This window comes from Procambarus clarkii, chromosome 6, assembly GCF_040958095.1.
Source record: "Procambarus clarkii isolate CNS0578487 chromosome 6, FALCON_Pclarkii_2.0, whole genome shotgun sequence".
Taxonomy (NCBI): Eukaryota; Metazoa; Arthropoda; class Malacostraca; order Decapoda; family Cambaridae; genus Procambarus; species Procambarus clarkii.
In genome coordinates this window covers 26,880,991-26,895,990 of record NC_091155.1, presented here as the reverse complement: position 1 = coordinate 26,895,990, position 15,000 = coordinate 26,880,991, and the positions used below count along the sequence as shown (strand labels likewise).

At 46.9% G+C, this 15,000-nt stretch overlaps 2 protein-coding genes across 4 annotated transcripts in view; one reads left to right on the top strand and one right to left on the bottom strand.

Annotated features, from left to right (window-relative positions):
* The window catches only part of LOC123753886 (uncharacterized), a 68,036-nt gene that overhangs the window by 680 nt on the left and 52,356 nt on the right, over positions 1-15,000 (top strand). For all 3 annotated transcript variants that reach the window (XM_069307307.1, XM_069307303.1, XM_069307301.1), the window contains exons 2-3: positions 2,236-2,405; positions 5,443-5,630. In XM_069307307.1, the coding sequence (XP_069163408.1) occupies positions 2,236-2,405; positions 5,443-5,630 (358 nt within the window). The remainder of the gene's footprint in view (positions 1-2,235; positions 2,406-5,442; positions 5,631-15,000) is intronic.
* The window catches only part of LOC123754052 (protein phosphatase 1 regulatory subunit 14C), a 197,331-nt gene that overhangs the window by 152,292 nt on the left and 30,039 nt on the right, over positions 1-15,000 (bottom strand). The window contains exon 2 of the mRNA XM_069307339.1: positions 10,982-11,044. Within this exon, the coding sequence (XP_069163440.1) occupies positions 10,982-11,044 (63 nt within the window). The remainder of the gene's footprint in view (positions 1-10,981; positions 11,045-15,000) is intronic.

The window sequence follows — 15,000 nt, the reverse complement described above, 5'->3', positions numbered from 1 at the left end:
GGACCGAAACGTCGTCGTCCCTTTCCTCTCATATATGTGGATTGGGTTATTGGCTTCAACCCGTTATTGTGACAATCTCTACAAATAACCACGAATCTCTGATGAACACGAGAGCCCAATCGTCAGTACCACCCCAGCCAGGCCACTATAAGCATAGAACTGCAAGCAACGCCGCCTCCTGCTTCTCATATCTAACGTGTGTGCGAGTGTCATGTCAGTTTTCATATCGACGAGCACATCAGACTCCCTGTTACGTAGTGTCGGCCAAGACACATGTAGTGAAGACAAGTGTCGCCCCGACACGTTGTCACCAAGTTTATGGAGCTCACTAAAGCAGGCTCTCAGTGACTGGTGACCCCAGCAGTGCCAAGAGTCAGGCAAGACACCCAGAGAACGCTCTTACCGCCACCGGTTACTTTAAACATGTTAACCAAAAATTATAAAAATAGAAACTTCATGCTACAGTGGAAAGTGTGTTTCTCTACCGGACAATGTGTAGTGGAAATATCAGGTGTGTGTGACTTATGTAACAGAGGCAGGTGTGTGTGTGTGTGTGGTTGGTGTAAGAGGGCGGAGGCTGGGAGGCCATGGAAGATAAAGAGAGACAGGCTAAGGTAGGCAGCGCCAGAAGAAGGCAGGGGAGTGGCAGAAGAAAATAGGAAAAGGCAGGGAGAACCATGGCAAGGCTAGTAGAGAGCGATAGGCAAGGGAAGGCAGAGGAAGCCAAAGGGGGAAAGCCAATCAGGACACTCCAGTCCTCTGTCGGACAAAGTGTTCGCTCTTCAATTATTTCTGTGAAGCTATCTCCAGTTTAAATACACGAAGGCGGACGGGTGCAAGAACGAAACAATTGTGAACTCTTTATAAACTCGGATATTGACCTGTTGTTGAGGGGACGAGGGCTGAGTGATTTGATGTGGCTTCCCTCACTGCTGCCTTTGCTGGCTGTTAGCCCAGTTGGGCAGGGCAACATGGCCATTGTAGTACTAGGGTTGGCCACGTGTGTAGTGGCAAACTACACCTGAGTAGTGGCACATGTGTGGTCAAAGATGTACCAGGATATGCAGGGTGTGTAGCTGTTATACTTGGCCAGGGTGTGTGGACAGGGTAGAGCATGGGGTGCTCTGTTGTGCCTTAATAGGAAGTTTTGAATCTGGTACCTGGATGGTGTAGGTATTAAACAGGAAGCAAGGAGGGAGTTGCTCAGAGGTCACGACCTCACCGTAGGGTGCAGTCGTACCTCCACACATCTCCAGTATCAGCTAATGATGCTGGAAATGGCTCCAAAGGGCCACCACTAACGGGCTATTCATGCCCGTGCCATCTTTTGGGTGGCTTAATCTTCATCAATCAATCATCGGGAGTTGCCCCCACCAGCGTCATGGTCTGGCCTCCGTCACTACCAACGGACGAGTGTGTAAGAAGTACCTGGTACATCTCGGCTTGTGGCATCTAACAGTGCTTTTCATGCTCCAGGTCAGCCAGGTAGTACTTCCGACAGAACCGAAAAGTATCTGGAGCGGAAGTGCATGCGCCTGTGGAGTCTAAGGACGGGGGTTTGATCCCACAGTATGGCTCCAATATTTTCTCACTCTCCATCTCCCATGATAAGGACGACTGACTACCTTTACTTCGGAGTGAATCACATTCTCTGACTTACCTCAGCCGTAGACAAATAATTCTGAACAAAAATATGCGGACCGTTATTTTAACTAACAGGACATGGTTGTAGAGGTTGAGTCACAACTCGGTGGCTGTAACAACCCAACCCGCACATGGAATTAAATGAGAGAAAGAGGTAGTTTGTTGTGCTGACTCATCCCGTGAGCGGTAGCGCAAAAAGGATAACACAGGGTACACAAGGTTTTGATGAGAACTGAGGTGGAATTTTTACATTCGGTCTGTCCTGGAGCCTTACCATGTAGTGACATAGGAGCAGGAGAGAGTCAGTGTAAGGTAAGAGGGAAGGTGAGGGGAAAGGAGGTGAGGGATAAGTTGAGAAGTATGGCATGCAAACTATCCTAAGATAAGAAGCTAAGAATTGAGGAACCTGCAAAAATGGCAGATAAACAAAGTAAGCGACATAAAGGAAGATAATATAGATCACCCGCATGTATCACATTATTGTAATTCCTCTAGACATGTTTAGTTCCTGGTTTTTAGGCACTTGTCTCATTCAAGTCACCTGTTGTAATACTCAGACAACTTTCACCCAACTTTCCCTCCCCATTGCAGGGGTCTGGCTCGTGTTACCTGTTTGACTGTGGCCCGCCAGGTGACTTCAAGTGCAAGTTCACAGGCCACACCTTCTACACGTCAGCTGTGCTGAAGGTCAACAGACACCAGCTGGAACTTGGTCTCTGGTCGGAGCAGAGCCAACACGAGGCCGAGTTGGCCAACCTCAGGTCAGTTCACAACACGAAAAGATTATTGTCTGCACATCACACAAACGAGATATATTTATGACAAAAATACTGAGGAGTCCAGAAACGCGGGTTCGATCCCATTGTATATACCCTGGAAACACAAACCGTAACTATCTCTATTTTCCGCTTGTTACAACTTGTAATAAAGTTGTTACATCTTGGCTAAACGTGTTTATGACGTATTAGAACGTTGTTACAACTTGCTATATTGGTTGTTATAACTGGTTAGGTGTTAAAACTTGTTCGAACGTTGTACCAACGTCGTAGTTTCGGTGTGTGTTTGGCGGGTATATATGCCTCAGTGTGTCCTCCTTATTGTGTGTGTTGTGGAGTTGAGATTTAATTGAAGTTTATTTTATGGAGAAGCACTGGTAATTTTGGTCTTGTATTTTGTTAACGAGGGTCATCCCATATCGGTGTGGGAGTTAGTCCTATATCGGTGTGGGAGTTAGTCCTATATCGGTGTGGGGATTAGGTCTATATCAGTCAGGGATATTCTTGAGGTTATCTTGAGATGATTTCGGGGCTTTAGTGTCCCCGCGGCCCGCTCCTCGACCAGGCCTCCACCCCTAGGAAGCAGCCCGTGACAGCTGACTAACACCCAGGTACCTATTTTACTGCTAGGTAACAGGGGCATAGGGTGAAAGAAACTTTGCCCATTGTTTCTCGCCGGCGCCCGGGATCGAACCTGGGACCACAGGATCACAAGTCGGCCGACCGCCTCCCTTATATGTGGGATATTCCCACATCAGACAAGATTCACCAAACAGGTAACTAAGTCTTTTGAATTAAAGTCAACATTTCCAATTCAAAATCAGCTCATTTTTAGTCTTAAATGGGAGAATTAATTTATCATCATCAGCAGCATTTTGTGTTTATTCAAACTGCAGCACCAACTTGGGACTTAATTGGTAATACTATTGTTAACAGTTCCAACTCTGCTAATTACTTAATTGGAAGGAGAGCTATAACTGTTTGTGATATAGTGCGTTGTTCGTTTCAATCTATTTATACATATACAAGAAGGTAGAATTGGTTGTTTTAAGTACATATTTGGGTGATTACACGGTACAATCTTGTAAAGCCTGGACCACTCGCAGCGTTACACGGTACAATCTTGTAAAGCCTGGACCAGTCGCAGCGTTACACGGTACAATCTTGTAAAGCCTGGACCAGTCGCAGCGTTACAGACAATGGCCACAAGGGAGGTACGGCTGGACAAAGCAGGAGGCGAAAAGGCTGTAGATGTGGATAATGGATAGAGGGAATAAGAAATGGCTGTACCATTTTGGGTTGTGATTGAGATGTATGGTATTGGGTCTCACCTTGCTGGGTGTTTGTGGGTTTGTGGGTTTTTTTCTTGCAATGTATCTGTTATCATTTTATTAATTCTGCTAGAATTTACCTACTTAAAATTATTTGTTAGATTTATGACCTGCCCGAAACGCTGCGCGTACTAGTGGCTTTACAAGATTGTAAGTACTATGCTATGTATTCTCACAAACCCAATGTACCTTCTTGTATATAAATAAGACTGTTGATTGTTATAGAGACGTCGACATGCTCAGTTTTGTGTCTTTAGTTCTACCTTGGGGAGGGGGGGGACCTCGATATAAGTCTAACGTATACACAGGTTGCCTGTCCCCGACGAAATGAATTATTATTACCAATAGTAGTACTTTAATGAAAGAATTTGTTACAAATTAAAAAGGTTTTGAAAGTAAACTCCTAAGAGTTTATCCTCCAATAATTTACACGTTTTCTTTCTGGCGTTATAAAGAACGATACAAGCTATGACTGACTTAAATATTCATCCTGCTGCTGTCGTGGCCAGGAAGCCAATTCTCAGATTTAGACTCTTTATTCAGGTAAAGGTATATCCATTGAGTTACATACATAATGATGGATTTAAAGATAGAGAAAATACCTAAAGCCACTAGTACGTATAACGTTTCGGATTTAAGCCAATTTAGCTAACCAAGGTCTCCTGAGCCAAAAGGCGAAGGTCTATGGTTACAAGGAATATTAACGTTACAAGGTTATCTTGAGATGATTTCGGAGCTTTAGTGTCCCCGCGGCCCGGTCCTCGACCAGGCCTCCACCCCCATGAAGCAGCCCGTGACAGCTGACTAACACCCAGGTACCTATTTTACTGCTAGGTAACAGGGGCATAGGGTGAAAGAAACTCTGCCCATTGTTTCTCGCCGGCGCCTGGGATCGAACCCAGGACCACAGGATCACCAGTCCAGTGTGCTGTCCGCTCGGCCGACCGGCTCCGTTACACCGACCCAGTTACAAGGAAGATCAAACTCACTTTATCAAGTGAGGCGCGTCTCATATACGGAGGTACAGGTCATTTTATTAATTTTATTTTATTAATTCTGCTAGAATTTACCTACTTAAAATTATCTGCTAGATTAAGGACCTGCCCGAAACGCTGCGCGTACTAGTGGCTTTACAAGATTGTAAATACTATGCTATGTATTCTCACAAACCCAATATACCTTCTTGAATATAAATAAATAAATAAATTTTACTGGGTACACTTTGCTATGTGCGATTCCCCAGTTTTGCCTAGCATCACATAGCATTTTATTATTGACCAAGTTTTTATTGAAGTAATTATTGAAGTTTTTTCTTAGACTAGGATAAGGAGCTTCGTATTTTGGTGTCAAAGTATCCAAGAACATAGGACAACAGTTGGGCTTTTCTGCCACTACCTCCGGTCCTAATATGTTTTATATAGCGGATATATATATATATATATATATATATATATATATATATATATATATATATATATATATATATATAATATATATATATATATATATAATATATATATATATATATATATAAGATATAATATATATAAGATATAATATATATAAGATATAATATATATAAGATGCTACTTGCCCCGCACCTGTGCCAGGTAAGTTACGGGCTCACCCTAGCCAGTGCTACTTGGAACTTGTTCCGAGTAGCTGAATCTATAACAACAACAACACCACAGGTCGTCGGGGGAGGTGGACGACTCCATGGGTGCTCCAGACATGAGACACGCCGTGCCGACTACAGTTCCCACACCGCCACCCAAGGTCACCATCCCCACCACCACCACTACCACCACCTCCACCACGGTCACCCCCGCCGCCCCGACCACTACCACAACCACCACCACCGCCAAGACCACTCTCCCACGTAAGTAACTGATAAACAATAGTGTTTATTTGTCAACAAATCCCTTAAACGTTGATACCCCTCTAGAATGAGGAGCTACTCGGTTAATGGTGTTTTAGTTCTTAGTGTCTACCATATAGGCTTTTATGCTCACAGAGGTACATTATGGGTTCAGAAACTGAACCCATAATGCAGGCGATGAGTCACAATAACGTGGCTGAAGTATGATGACCAGACCACACACTAGAAGTTGAAGAGACGACGACGTTTCGGTCCGTCCTGGACCATTCTCAAGTCGATTGTGATGAGGACAGGTAGGGACAGGAATTAAATAGGCAAGAGAGAGCTGAGGAGGAAAGTCAGGTGTAGGGGATAGTAGTAATGAGAACTGCAGCAGGCCTATTGGCCCATACGAGGCAGCTCCTATTATAACCACCGTTGAACCCATAATGTACCGAGAACCACGAAAGAAATTTCAGGAACAGAACCGCAAGCAATTTAATACGGTGAACAGAACCCCCTGATGTTTTCTGCTACAGTCACACAATGAGCTCAGGGAGAACTTGCTCTGCCTACACCAGACTAAATTGCGACGCCTCTCTAACATTCTCAAGTCAAATATTATTCTTGATGAAATATTTATAAACCTCTTGACAATAATAGGTGTCTATAGTTGTATTTCACAATTACGTAGTTAATAAAGGTGTGAGAGTAGCTTTGTTGACATTTTTACATGAGGCCAGACAGACGTCAGCCGGTGGTGCAGACATGTACACTCGTGTATACTCGTGTATACTCGTGTACACTCGTGTACACAGCCCAAACCGACCAGTAGCAACATTTAATTCCCGTTGTCTGGGACAGGAAGCCTGTATTTAGGCTTATGGAAGTCCCCTTAGGCCAGGAGGCCTGGTCGACGACCGGGCCGCGGGGACGCTAAGCCCCGGAAGCACCTCAATGTAAGCACCTAACCTTCGCCAGAATGCAACCAACAAGTTACCCAACTCTCCGGTACCTATTTTACAGCTACGTGAACAGGTGCATCAGGTGGCAGAAAACAAGGCCCAACCGTTTCTGTCCTGGCCGGGAACTGAACCCGAGATCCCCGAATTGTGAGACGATTCATCTTATATCGTGAACTATAACAAAAAAAAGTTTGCGAAGTCAACTGAAACTATACTAGTCTTTAACGTGCAGGGGAATACGGTTCATAACGACTTTACTTCCTACAGACGCTTGGGCCTTATTGATGAGGTTGTTTTCCTTCGTAACGATGTGCTTTAACACTATCATGCCAAGCTATTTGATCTTGAATATGCATACAAAGTGTGAGTGTGAATACCCGGGCCGGCGGTAAGGTCGGCCGCTCCGCCAACTGTGGCCTGGGGGACCTGCCACCAATCTTAGGAATGTGAGACTGCTTCACAGGGCGCCCAGACAAGCACACACACACACAAGCAAGATCATGGGGGCGCCCAGACAAGCACACACACACACAAGCCAGGCTCACAGGGCGCCCAGACAAGCACACACACACACAAGCAAGATCATGGGGGCGCCCAGACATAGACACACACAAGCCAGGCTCACAGAGCGCCCAGACATATACACACACATACACACAAGCCAGGCTCACGGGACGCTCACAGGGCGCCCAGACAAACACACACACACACAAGTCAGGCTCACAGAGCGTCCAGACATATACACACACATACACACAAGCCAGGCTCACGGGACGCTCACAGGGCGCCCAGACAAACACACACAAGTCAGGCTCACAGAGCGCCCAGACATATACACACACATACACACAAGCCAGGCTCACGGGACGCTCACAGGGCGCCCAGACAAACACACACACACACAAGTCAGGCTCACAGAGCGCCCAGACATATACACACACATACACACAAGCCAGGCTCACGGGACGCTCACAGGGCGCCCAGACAAACACAGACACACACAAGTCAGGCTCACAGAGCGCCCAGACATATACACACACATACACACAAGCCAGGCTCACAGGGCGCCCAGACCGCCCGAGACATTATATAAACCAGGAGCCATGTATAACTGAGCCAGGTGTGGGTAACATATGGCAAGGTGGCGTAACAAGCCAACAGGGACGGGGGGGGGGGGATATGGGGGAGGGTAATTACCTAACTTTCCCCAAGTTGTTTATACCAAGTTTCTTCAGAAACCTGCCGTACAGATGCTGCACCAGACGGTTCGGCCACTCCGTTCAAAATCCAACCTCGTGGCCTAACCAGCAACGTTCACATCGAAGCAACCCACCTAAAGTATGGAGTCCGATGCATAGAAAATGTAAATATCTGTGAGCCGCTACTTTTTATACAGCAGGTTATATTTGTAACGTTGATTACTGTAAGGTGCAAAACGCCACGTATCGAGAGGACGAGCGGCAGGTTACAGTGTGGCCTGTAGCCTGTATGTAGCCTATATGTAGCCTGTATGTAGCCTGTGCACGGCGTAGCGGCCTTCACCCCGCACTCAACACACCGTGAACGAGCAAACACACAGGCCAGGTGTGGTACCAGGTGTGTGACACAACACCTGGCCTAAAGAAAGTGAATCTGGCAATTAAGGCATCCTGTGTCTCCCGGCCCCCAGCCTTCGACACCCGCTCCTACGGGGCCACTTCTCCAAGCCTACCTTGAGGTGCTTCCGGGGCTTAGCGTCCCCGCGGCCCGGTCGTCGACCAGGCCTTCCTTCTGGTTGCTGGACTAATCAACCAGGCTGTTGGACGCGGCTGCTCGCAGCCTGACATATGAGTCACAGCCTGGTTGATCAGGTATCACTATAGCCTCACTACCCCTAACAACACACAACTTTATTATCCGGAAACGCTAAGTCGTATTATATCCATTCTCATCAACAGTGGTTAATGACCTTAGTCAAAATTCGTGTTTTATCTCCCCGACATTGTGAATGTTTTGAACATGTGTTCACCGTGTATGGTGAACATGTGTTCACCGTGTATGGTGAACATGTGTTCACCGTGTATGGTGAACATGTGTTCACCGTGTATGGTGAACATGTGTTCACCGTGTATGGTGAACATGTGTTCACCGTGTATGGTGAACATGTGTTCACCGTGTATGGTGAACATGTGTTCACCGTGTATGATGAACATGTGTTCACCGTTGCCAGGCATGACTGAGGCTCCCATAATGTGCTTTGCAACACTGTTCCAGAGGCCTACCCCCCCCCCCCCCCCACCCTGTGTGTTCACATGGTTCGGTGTAGGGTTCAAGGCCAATCCACTGAACGACGGTTGTTAAGTCCAGGACACTAGTTTATTGACCAACCAGCCAGTATACTTCAGTCTTGAACATACTCCTGGACTAAAGTAAACTGTCTATGTATACCGAGAAGCGGGGTATATACCTCTCAGTATATATGTATATATAGTATATATATATATATATATATATATATATATATATATATATATATATATATATATATATATATATATATATATATATCCTTTATGTTTACATCATACCAACACGAAACCCATTTCACTTACAAGTGTAAAACTATATAGCACTTGGATGGGATATGAGGAGCTGGGCTATGAGGACAAGGAACTGAGATATGAGGACAAGAGGTGAGATATGAACTCACTAAAGCATGTCACTCCCACAGCCATGTCTCCTAACAAAGATAGTCCTGGTTACGATAACACTGTTATCAACTATTAAAGCTAATATTAAGAGGCTTAACTACATACCAGCGTTCTTGTGCAATACGTCAGTGGCTCAAGATATGGGGCCAGATTCACGAAGCAGTTACGCAAGCACTTACGAACCTGTACATCTTTTTTTCAATTTTTGGCGGGTTTGTTTACAATTATTAAACAGTTAAAAAGTTCCGAAGCACCAGGAGGCTGTGATAACAATAACAACAGTTGATTGGGAAGTTTTTAACCTTGTAAACTGTTTAATAAATGTAACCAAAGCCGTCAAAGATTGAGGAAAGATGTACACGTTCGTAAGTGCTTGCGTAACTACTTCGTGAATCTGGCAGTAAGTAACTTAGTATGATAACAAAAATTGAAGTCAACATTGCCAGCAATAATACTCTCGGGTCGACCAATCTTGGTCCGGGGAAAATTGACTTCCAATAAGATGTAAATTTATGCATTGCCTTACTGAGAATAAATAATTTCGATACATAAAGTGCTGGTGTGAAGCCTGACGAGGCAATCAGCGTATTATCATCTGATTACAGGTGACAGACAGGTACACACTGCTATATTATAACACTGACAACTCCCGTAGTGTTTATATGTACGGAGCCGGTCGGCCGAGCGGACAGCACGCTGGACTTGTGATCCTGTGGTCCTGGGTTCGATCCCAGGCGCCGTTTCCCAGGGCAGAGTTTCTTTCACCCTATGCCCCTGTTACCTAGCAGTAAAATAGGTACCTGGGTGTTAGTCAGCTGTCACGGGCTGCTTCCTGGGGGTGGAGGCCTGGTCGAGGACCGGGCCGCGGGGACACTAAAGCCCCGAAATCATCTCAAGATAACATCTCAAGATAACTATTAATAATCCAAATCTTATATTGATTATGGTCATTATCAGTAATTATCAATTGCATCAATGTCAGAAAAGATATTGATGCAATTCGGGAAAGAAAGGTCCGGGAAAGAAGGCAACAAGCAAATCTAGCTTTTGCTAGGCCTAGTATAGTACATATATGCACTAAAATAGACCTAAGGCTGATAAGTTAGGACAAGTTAGGCTTATAGTTGAACTGTTATTGAGTGTTCATTGCCATTATTATTTCTATGATTGTGTACACATTATGGGTAGGCAGAGTCCATATTGTGTGCTATCCGATTGATTGATGATTGATGAAGATTAAGCTACCCAAAAGGTGGCACGGGCATGAATAGCCCGTAAGTGGTGGTCCTTTGGAGCCATTATCAGTATCATTAGATGATACTGGAGATCTGTGGAGGTGCGACTGCACCCTGTGTGACGGGAGATGTCTTTACCGACCACTTGGGCTGGACGGTAGAGCGACGGTCTCGCTTCATGCAGATCGGCGTTCAATCCCCGACCGTCCAAGTGGTTGGGGCACCATACCTTTCCCCCCGTCCCATCCCAAATCCTTATCCTGACCCCTTCCCAGTGCTATATAGTCGTAATGGCTTGGCGCTTTCCCTTGATAATTCCTTCCTTCCTTCCCGTGGTGTGCTATCCGATTGATGAAGATTAAGCCACCCAAGAGGTGGCACGGGCATGAATAGCCCGTAAGTGTGCTATCCGTCCATAGTCGCTATATGTACTAGAGTGTTGGGAGGAGTTGGTATATAGCACCATGGGCGCCATCACTTACCTTGGAGGGGCGTGGAGGAACGGGAGGAGGCGTGGCAGAAGAGGGCTTGGGCTTGGAGGAGCACTGGGGGAGGAAGACACACATTAGTTACTTTGTAAAACTTTCACTCACACACTATGTAACATATTTGTCAATACTGCTCTTACTGAGACATCTTTTGTTTTGTGTGGTGGTGGTAGTGGTAGTGGTGATGGTGGTAGTGGTGATGGTGGTAGGGGTAGTGCTGGTGTTGATGGTGGTGGTGGTAGTGGTGGTGGTGGTAGTGCTGGTGTTGATGGTGGTAGTGGTGGTGGTGGTAGTGGTGATGGTGGTAGGGGTAGTGCTGGTGTTGATGGTGGTGGTAGTGATGGTGGTGGTGGTGGTAGTGGTGATGGTGGTAGTGGTGATGGTGGTAGTGGTAGTGCTGGTGTTGATGGTGGGGTGGTGGTGGTGGTAGTGCTGGTGTTGATGGTGGTAGTGGTGATGGTGGTAGTGGTGATGGTGGTAGAGGTAGTGCTGGTGTTGATGGTGGTAGTGGTGATGGTGGTAGTGGTGGTGGTGGTGGTGGTAGTGGTGATGGTGGTAGTGGTAGTGCTGGTGTTGATGGTGGGGTGGTGGTGGTGGTAGTGGTAGTGCTGGTGTTGATGGTGGTAGTGGTGATGGTGGTAGGGGTAGTGTTGATGGTGGTAGTGGTGTTGGTAGTGGTAGTGCTGGTGTTGATGGTGGTAGTGGTGATGGTGGTAGGGGTAGTGTTGATGGTGGTAGTGGTAGTGCTGGTGTTGATGGTGGGGTGGTGGTGGTGGTAGTGGTAGTGCTGGTGTTGATGGTGGGGTGGTGGTGGTGGTAGTGGTAGTGCTGGTGTTGATGGTGGTGGTGGTGGTGGTGGTAGTGGTAGTGCTGGTGTTGATGGTGGTGGTGGTAGTGCTGGTGTTGATGGTGGTGGTGGTGTTGGTGGTAGTGGTAGTGCTGGTGTTGATGGTGGTAGTTGTAGTGTTGCTGCTGCACCATAACCACCACCACCGGCATGACACCTGTCAAGGGAAAGTAATCAGTGGCATATACACTCAGGATGACAAGCGGGTTGCTTAGACATACAGGAGAGTGTCAGAGAAGTGCTTACTTGAGCTAGAGAGGGCATTAACACTCTTGAACCCACTGAACATTTATTAGTCAAGACCTTACTACTCCCACTGTGATGGGGGAGACACGGTGAGTGATCTTACCTGTCTGTAAATCAGTAGCTACGCAGGTACTACGGTACACAGTACATACATATATACCCACGCATGTTGTCCCTGCACAAGGTGAGAGAAGTGTTCCCATGACTAGAAGGTCACTACGGCTGGTGGAGTACAGTCAGCCTTGATAGTGATCCAGGCACTTTAAGCTCCACTTAATGTTCATTCACCTAAAAGAGACAATGCCCTGGAGATTGTGCTTGTGGTGGGGGGGGGGGGGGGTTGTAGGTTGTAACGGGGGGGCGAGGGGGAGGTGTAGTGAATGGTCAAGGGGGGGGAGGAGGGGGAGAGGGTTAGTGGGTGGTGGGTGATAATGGTATTGGGTGTGAAGAGATAGGGGGGGGGGGTGGATTTTAGAGAGTTTAAGAAGGCGGCGCCGGAGGGCAGTGCTTCAAGTGATGATGATGATGGCTGCAGCAGTGACGTGTGCAGTGAAAACAGTGACAGACGTAGAGGTAAACACTCACGCACATACTACGATAAATATACACTCACGTGCGCCGAACGAATGGACGAACACTCGTCGCACGAACCCGCGCGGGGTATATCCACCACCGCACAACTCCGTCCTGGTAGGAAACACGCGCAAAAGCTTCAGATACACAACACACTCCATGGGTGTCCCAGCGCCTGCCAGGACTGCTGCACCAACTGATGAACGAGAGTAAATATATTCAGCTACACATGACGACCACGACCACCAAGACCTGGGAGGCTTTGTGTGGGGTCCTAGGACGCTGGACCTACGTCCTAGGACGCTGGGCCTAAGTCCTAGGACGCTGGGCCTAAGTCCTAGGACACTGGGCGTAAGTCCTGGGAGTCTGGACGTCTCAGGACACCAAAACAACAAACACACCAGCAACAGGTAACGATATTAATAGGGTAAACTTATACAACTTGACCCCTTGTGTTGTACAAACAATTTGCTCAAGTGTTTCCAGCAACGCGAAGACAATTGTTTTGAGTTACCTATTGACAGACAACCTTGTGCTACTTGGCTTCCTGGAGGCCACACACTCAAGACAAAGGAAGCACTCACCGCCCACGGAATAAGTGCAATATTGACCGCAACTTACTCACAAGTGAAACATTAATCACTTATTAACTGTAGCCAAGTGAGTCCTACCACAGCACCTACAAGGTGAACAAGCTACCACAGCATCTACAAGGTGAACAACCTACCACAGCACCTACAAGGTGAACAAGCTACCACAGCACCTACAAGGTGAACAAGCTACACACACACACAGCAGCTACAAGATAAACAAGCCACACACACACAGGAAAACTCCAGTTTTACTACCAGAAACCACAAACTTCCGGAGGTAAATTACGGGCTTCCTTGTTTCATTCTTCGCTGGTAATTAGCCGGACCCAAGACATGCTTAAAAAATATTTCCTCTTGAAGGGTGTTGCAACATCTTTCCAAGTACTATATAGTCGTAATGGCTGTATTTCCTACTAATATTAAGGGAAAATCTCTTGACTACAAAACCCTGACGATGTTTTCAAGTCTATTTTGTGTGTCGTTAAGAATGTCATTGTCTTTTGTGATGAACTGATATCGTTAGCAAATACACACACAACGTAATTACTGTCATTTGTAATATTTCGTTGGGTCGATTTTGGGTCGACGTTGGGTCGACGTTGGGTCGACGTTGGGTCGACGTTGGGTCGACGTTGAGTCGACGTTGGGTGGACGTTGGGTCGACGTCACAGTGTTAAAAAAAATTTTGCTGGGATAGCGTGTGTTACGTTATTTAAGTAACTCTTTCCCATCCTTGTTTCTCTAATTTTGTCTAACCTTTCCTCCCATCCCCCCCCCTCTCTCCCTCACATTCCGACTCCCAGTTTAAAATATATATTTCATCTGTCGTATGACTTCTTTGTGATTCTCTTTTATCTCTTTGTTTCCTGAATTTTTTTCATCCCTCCCCCACTCTCTAATCCTTCCTTCCATTCTCTTTTAAATCTGGCCTTTTCAATCCCCTTTTCTTACTCTCACTTGCTCTTTATGCCCCCCTCTCCTTTGCAGCGGTTTTCAGCATGCCCGCCATATATAGCGGTCGCTATAAGAGTGGTCATTACCTGGGGGTGGCGCTATAAGTGGGTCAGAGCTGGGGTGGCCACTATAAGTGGGGCCATAGCTAGATGGCCGCTGTAAATGATCATAGCTGGGTGGCCGCTACAAGTCTGGCCATAGCTGAGTAGACACTGTAAGTGCAGCCATAGCTGGAGTGGCCGCTATGAAAGAGACCGTAGCTGGGTGGCCGCTATAAGCAGCACAGCTACATAAAGATGTTTTAACTGGGCCTCAGGAGAGGAGAGAAGCGCCGTGGGAAACGCGCCATCAGGGCAGCCTGGCTGTGTCTGCATGGCTAACCTACCCGTTCTCACTCTAAGCCTGCCTACCTGCATACCTGCCTGTCTGCCCGCCTGTCTGTCTGCCCGCCCTCCCGTCTGTCTGCCCGCCCGCCTGTCTGTCTGCCCGCCCGCCTGTCTGTCTGCCCGCCCGCCTGTCTGTCTGCCCGCCCGCCCGTCTGTCTGCCCGCCCGCCCGTCTGTCTGTCTGCCAGTAGGTTCTCTCTCTCCATAGTATAACATTACAGTCCAAAAGTGCTTGAGAGGTGGAGTGTGCACATCAGAGATGACTGTTACGTTTCCATACTTGGAAATAATATATATGGTATTCACGCGTCGTGAACAATGAAGTGTCACTGGCGGGGGTTCATGCTCTGAAGCTTGGGGGTCGAGCAGCGTCCTGCAGCCACTGTATTGTGGCAGCAAGGCATGGCCGAGGTTA